General features: G+C 57.9%; 1 protein-coding gene across 1 annotated transcript in view; it reads right to left on the bottom strand.

Annotated features, from left to right (window-relative positions):
- FAM69B (family with sequence similarity 69 member B) overlaps nt 1-6,846 on the bottom strand; it is a 9,795-nt gene extending 2,949 nt beyond the window's left edge. Inside the window, exons 1-2 of the mRNA XM_003794851.3 lie at nt 6,750-6,846; nt 3,390-3,524 (exon numbers count right to left, since the gene is read on the bottom strand). Coding sequence (XP_003794899.1) covers nt 3,390-3,524; nt 6,750-6,812 — 198 coding nt within the window. The 5' untranslated portion in view covers nt 6,813-6,846. The remainder of the gene's footprint in view (nt 1-3,389; nt 3,525-6,749) is intronic.
- Nucleotides 6,847-6,852: the final 6 nt, after the last annotated feature.

The following is a 6,852-nucleotide window of genomic DNA, read 5'->3' as shown; positions in this document are numbered from 1 at the left end:
GGCCCGGGCTGGATTTAAACCTGCCACCTTAGGTATATGTGGCTGGCTCCTTAAGCCACTTGAGCCACGGGCGCCGAGCCTTCGAACTTTTTAAACAGGGGACCAGTTCACTGTCCCTCAGACCGTTGGAGGGCCTGACTGTGGGCCCTGGGATGAGTTGGCTGCTAAGCAGGACAGGCAGCAGCAGCAAAAACACCCAGAGGGCCAGAAAAATGTCCTAGGCAGGCCGCAGTTTGAGGACACCTGACTTAGAGGCACCTCTCAAGCCTAGCAGGCTGGCTCTGGACGATTCAGGCATTGGCCTTCGAACCTACAGTGAGCCAGGGGATTACATGCATTGCATTGTGTGACTCACCCCCCTCCCCAACCCCTAACTGTTCCTTCCAGCCTCTCATGTACTGAATTGGCACCTTCCATCAAAAGAACATGGGGCAGGCTCCCAGTGCCAGAGACATGGTCAGCAGGCACAAGCCGGATGCAGATCACATGAGCAGAGGGTACCCTTCAGTGTAAGCAGTCTTCCTAAGTAAGGGGCCGTGGTCACGGTGGGACAGCTAGGCATTAGGCTGTCCACCAGGTAAAACAAGCATCCTGTGAAAGGCACAATATAACACCATGTTTGGCCAGACAGGGCTGCAGCCACTGTGGTACTGGGACCCTAGTCTGGCCAGGGCTCTCAGGACAGCTACTGGTGCCAAGCTTCTCCCCAACATGACTGCTACTGAACAGGTTCTCACGTCTCTCTTCCCAGGGACCTAGTCCCTCCTTCCATGTGTCCTGGATGCAGGCCCCATAATGGTGTCCTGCCCGAAGTGCAGTCAGGGCACGACTCCCTGCCTGGCCAGTCTGCAGGGCCCCCCAAATGGAGAGGCTGTTGCCAGGGGAGCCAGAGCCTATCTGTCCCCAGCCTCCACCTCATCTATGACTACTCCCAACCCCTAAGGCATCCATGTGGCAATTTGTCACTATCAGCTCTGAAGACAGCACCCTGGGGCCTGACAATTACTCCCAGCCCAGTCCTTCCTGCCAGGCTGCCCCTCATTAGGCAGCCAAGCAGGGAGACACCAGTGGCAGTAATTAAATCAGGCCCCACCCTGCTCCAGACAGGGCCTTGCAGCCCTCAATCCCAAGGGAAGGCAGGGAGCCAGAGGTGAGCAGCTCTGGAGTTTGCCATTCCCTCTCAGGGGCCTGGAGCGGCTCCTGGATGTGGGACTCCTGTTGCCATGGAGTATGGCCTACCAGCCAGGCTCTGAGGAAGCAGGGGTAGGCTGTGCAGAGCATCCCTGTCCTAGAATAGGGCAATGGGACACCAGGGAGGAGAACAAAAATAAGACTGAGCCAGCCAGAAGCCAGCCAGAAGCTGTAGACTTAGGCATGTGAATCAGGAAGGCAGTGCCTGTCCTATGGAAGCAGGAGAATAGCTTTCAAGACAGAAAAGGGCAACTAGGATCAACCCACACCTTACAGGCAGGGTTTTTAGTACCAGGAGTCTTCCTGGAACCCCCACCAATGCTTTTAGAGGCTTTTGCTCTATACCTGAACCACCAGAGCACCAGGGCCTGGGGGAAAGAGGCTGGGGACATACCATGTACAGGCCCATGGCCCACCACCAGGCTGGGAGCCAGGGCTCCAGGTGAGACCCCATCACTGTCCCAGCACCTTCCCTGCACGTCACCAGGGCTACAGGAGCTGTCATCAGGTCCTAGGCAAGTCCCCTCACCTCCCAGTCTTTTTTTTTTTTTTTTTTTTGAAACAGAGCCTCAAGCTGTCCCCCTGCGTAGAATGCTATGGCATCACAGCTCACAGCAACCTCCAACTCCTGGGCTCAAGCGAGTCTCCCGCCTCAGCCTCCCAAGTAGCTGGGACTACAGGCGCCCACCACAATGCCTGGCTACTTTCTTTTTTTTTGTACGTGGTTGGCGCCTTAGTCACTTGAGCCACAGGCGCCAAGCCACCTTCCAGTCTTGCTAGCACATGAGCTGTGACCCTGGCACTGCCCCCATGAGGCAGGCAGGAAAGGAAGGGACATCCCTATGGCCCCAGGGGACAGGCTTTATAGAGCCAGGCTTGGCAATGATCTTTGGGAAGATCAGCCCAGGGACACTCCTGCTGGGCAGAGGGCTGGGAAGCTGCAGGCTCCTCCTGTTCCTCCAGTAGGTGCTCGGAACACTGATACCCTAACTCCCTGCTCTCCTCTCATCACCCACTGCCTGGAGCCTGACCCTCACCCCCTTGGTCCCAAGGCTGCAGTCCCGTCTGTGGTGTGTCCATTCACAGTGTACCCTGAAGCCTTCACCTGTGGCCCTGGGCCCAGTGCGCATTACTCCTATCTTGCTCAGAAGCTCCTGGACTGTGGTGCAGGGCTGTGTTCCCCCAACTTAGGCTTGATGCCCCACAGGCCACAGCTGAGCACTTATGAGATGGACCAAGGCATCCCCAATGGGACAGATGGGCTCCCAGGCGATGTGGCCTGCCCTGGAAGGTACTTAGTAGCCAGTGCTCAGAGGCAGGGAGCTCCAGAGCTAGTAGCAGTCCCCCACGACCAGCTAGGTCCTGGGAAGTTCTGTTTCATGGGGTCTGCCCACCTGTGCCCCCTCATTCCTCCTCCCCCACAGCCACCCCTGTCAGGCCTCTGCAGGACCCAGGCCCTCAGGAGCCAGAGTCAGTGGCCAGAGCAAGCCCTGAGGAGCCCTCCTGTGGCTTCAGTGGCCACACAGACACCTGGGAAAGGTGCCTCTCAACACCCCAAAAGTTCCTATTGCAGAGAGAGTGGAGGCATCAGAACCGGGCCATTGGCCTTTCCAGGGCTCTGGCTGCTGGGCAGGACAGGCGGGGGTGGAGCATCAAGATGGCTATGGGGGTCTGACTGGTTCTGGGTGCATCTAGGGTTTTCCAGGAGAGCAGAGCTGGCGCTCCCTCTCCCCAGCCGGTCACAGGGTGTGCAGAGGAGTTTGTTCACACACTCACAGGCGTGTTCGCCTCACATGTGCACATCCTCACGCGCACAAGGGGGGAAGGCTCCGGAAGGCCACACCCTACACTGCTCTGGTGGCCCCTGGCCCCAGGAGGAGCCCTCAAGGCCATCAGGGAAGTACACAGGGTCTTCCAGTCTGCGGTAGTAAGGCTAACTACCCGTCCCAACCCCCCTCCTAAAATGTGTCTGGAGCCCACCCTGTCCCTGGGCACTAGCCTGTCCCAGCTGCCTATGCTCTCCTGGGCACCTGTAGCAGTCCCTGCTGTCTGCCAGCTCCCCTGGCCCTGACCCCTGACCCTCTAGACCAGCCAGAGGCTGCTCTTTGGGGCGCAGGTTCCACCTGGCTGTGGGCCCGGGAGGAAAGCACCTCCCTGCTTCGTGCACATCTCACCCGAAACACCTGGGTGACACTTACAATGACCACCTGGCAGACGCGGCCGCGGCAGAGCTCCGAGTAGGACGAGTAGTGCAGGTACACCATCCAGCTGCCCACCAAGATGCCCAGCCAGACCAGGAAGACAGACTTGAGTCTGAGGCCCGGGAGCCGCCCCTGCGCAAGGGAGCCTTGTGAGGAAGCGTCATCAGTGGCCCTCACTAGAGGCCCCAGTCTCACTGATAAGGAGCCACCAGTGCCCCTCTAGCTTTCAGCACCATACCCACCGCTAGCTCAGCAACTCCCTCCTGCCATGTGCCCACAGCTGGGCCTGCAGCTGCAGGCTGGTGCCTCCCAGACTTTCAATTTCACAGGCAGGTAAAAATAAATTTCAAAATGAGGGAAATAGAGAGTGGCCAATTCTTTATTTTGCTGAATAAAGATACTTCAATGAAACCCCTTGCTGCCTTGCTGGACTTTCATAACATTTTCACCTCTGCACAGGTCAGATGAGCACACCTGAGGGCTGTGGAGAGCCCACCTATCTGAAGGGACATTGCCTTTCCCAGTGCACCATGGAGGGTGGGAAGCAGGAGGATGCACACAGTATGGCTCTCCACACAGTGGACTGTGTCTAGCCTTGAGAGGAGGGACAGAGGCCATGACAGGGATGACCCTTGAGAACATCATCTTAGTGAAACGTGCCAGTCAGATCCCACTTATCTGAGGCCCCAAGTCGTCAAGTCCACTGAGACAGGAAGAAAGGTGGGTGCTGGTCGGTGGGGGTTGGTTAGAGGAGTCAGAGTTTTAGGGGGACAGAGTGGCAGGCTGGGATGATGGAAAGTTCAGTGGTGTACAGTGGTGGTGGCAGAACAATATCAATGCACATATAAAAATAGTTAAGATCAGGCTCGGCACCCGTAACTCAGTGGTTAGGGTGGCGGCCACATCCACCAAGGCAGGTGGGTTTGAACCCAGCCCGGGCCTGCTAAACAACCATGACAACTACAACAAAAGAAATAGCTGGGCGTTGTGGCTGACGTGTGTGGGACTCCAGCTACTTGGGAGGCTAAGGCAAAAGAAACTTAAGCCCAAGAGTTGGAGGTTGCTGTGAGCTGTGACACCATGGCACTCTACCCAGGTGACATAGTGAGACTCTATCTCAAAAAAAAAAAAAAAGGCAGTGCCTGTAGCTCAAAGGAGTAGGGTGCTGGCCCCTTATGCCGGAAGTGGCAGGTTCAAACCCAGTCCCAGCCAAAAACAGCAAAAAAAAAAGTTAAGATGATAAATTTTATATTATGTGTATTTTACCACAATTAATAAAATATAACCAGCCCCTGGCCCCACAGCCCAAGGATCTAACCCCAATGTTGGGCTGTTACAGAGGGCTCCAGCTTACTCTGCCAACCTCAAGCCCTCTGCCTTGGTTTACCCTGCCAGCAAGTAGACTCACAGGTGTGAGGATCAAGTTTTGGGGGCACAGTGTCCTATCCAGCTCTCCCAGCCAGGTTTCCAAGGGTGACAGCAAGGGACAGGTGGGTATGACCTCGCTTCCCAACACTCTGCCCTAGCAAACTGCAGCCCTGACAAGGTGCTGTCTGGGAACAGCCAGCAGAAGGGACTGCGTTACCAGGTGGCTTGTCCCAAGCAGGTGCTGAGACATCTCTGACCCACAGTTGAGAGCAGGAAGGCCCAGGACTTGGGGGCCAGCCTCCCCCCTAGAGGAGGCCCTGCTGCTGGCATCAAGCACCCCCTGTGGCCTCCTCTCCACTGCTGCCAGGGAGGGGCTGCACCAATGAACCCAGCCATGCCCCATCCCAGGCCCTCCTGGCAACACCCTCAACAGCCCCAGTCAGAAGCTGTAGGCGTAGGCACCAGCTGTGTTCAGTCCTCTTGAGATCAGGGTTGTGGCAGGAGCCTCCTTAGAGAAATGGGGCCACTAGCTTCCTACCAAGGACAAGGCTTAACCCAGCAGCTGGGTCATTTTTATGCTCTTCCAAGAGAGGTGGACCTCTCCCTCCTGCTTCCCTGGCACCAACTCACTGGGGAGCCACCCAGGAGGGTCTGGTCTGGAGGAGTCCAGGGAGCTGGTAGAGGGTGGGCAGCTGCATTAAAGATGTCCATGGCCCAGGCTGGGCCTCCATCCCCTCGGGCCCACTTGTCCCTGGCAGTGCATCTGTTTCCGTCATATTTGTCCAAAACAAAAAACAGGAAAGCAGAGAAATGGTGGGGACAGGGGCAGGGGCAGTGGCTGTTTTGGCAGGATAAGGTCAGAGGACTTCCGGCTAGCCTGTCTGAGGGAGCACACCGGAGGCAGGCTGAGTGGGGAGGGCCACCACAGTCTGGGAATCTAGGGGACAGCCAGGAAGTAAGCAGGCTGTGGCCAATGCTGGACCCCAGGTTTGACTGGGTTGGATAAAGTGACCCAGAACTAGAAGCTGCCTGTAGGGACCAGCCCAGCCAGACCCATCTGGACTGTGGCTGCTCCCCCAGGTCTTACCTAGCCCTTCCCCAGGAGCTGTCCCTGACTGCTGCGGGGCCTCCACCTTCTGGCCTAGGGAGTAGTCTTTCAACCCCTCAGCTCCCACCTTGCCCAGGGCTGAGCTGGGACTACTGCACCCTAAGGCTCAAGGCAGACAAGAGTGTCTAGGATCAGGGGATCACAGTGCAACCTGTGAGTTTCCCCCTCCAAGCCCACTGCCTAGAAAGGGAGCTGAGGCGGGCCAGGCTCTAGGCAAGGATCCTCCAGGGAGGGAGGCTAGGGAGGTAGGGCCACCCTGACCTCCTCGAGGACCTGGGAGGACGTGGGGGTGGGAGGGAGGGTTTCTTGATGTCTGAGGCCGCCTGGCCAGACCTCCTCAAAGCAGAAGGTGAAAGAGTTCCTGGCTGCTAAACCCAAGGCAGCTTAGGTTTTTCTGGTAGATGGTGATTGGTCCAAGGTCACCCTGGGATCAGGGCATGGTCTCTACTTTATGCCTGGCTGATGGGATGACCCAGGGGAGGTCATGTCCTTCCTAGGGCGTTTCTATGTGTCCAGGTTTTTACAAAAGAAAAACAAACCTTGTTTTTTAAGTAGAGAAGAGGAAAAGACTTTGGTGCGGCTTCTGGACTCCGGGAAGCAGGGTCAGAACCAAGGGAGGGCTGGGTAGGGAGGAGGCAGCCAGCCCTCAGCATCAGCCTTGCCCATCTCATCCCCAGCCCTCCCCTCCTCCTTAGTCCTCTCCAAGCCCCCAACCTCCCCCCAGGCGCCACCCCCTCCCCACCTACGCTCCTTAACACTTTGTGTCCTGAATCAGGCCCACTCTCCGCGCTCGGCCCCACCCCCGGGGCTGGACACCGCCTTCCCCCACCCCCAGAAGCGGCCCAGTCCGCGCGGCGGGCCGGGAGGGGCGCGGCGCTTACCTGCAAGCCCTTGGAGAAGGGGCAGAAGACCACCAGGTGCGCCAGGCGCCGCAGCCGCCGCATGGTGGGCGCCGGCCGGGGCTGCGCGGGCCCCGCGGCTCGC

Source organism: Otolemur garnettii, unplaced genomic scaffold, assembly GCF_000181295.1.
Source record: "Otolemur garnettii isolate 467f Iridium unplaced genomic scaffold, OtoGar3 scaffold00087, whole genome shotgun sequence".
Taxonomy (NCBI): domain Eukaryota; kingdom Metazoa; phylum Chordata; class Mammalia; order Primates; family Galagidae; genus Otolemur; species Otolemur garnettii.
This window is presented reverse-complemented; position numbering and strand designations above follow the sequence as displayed.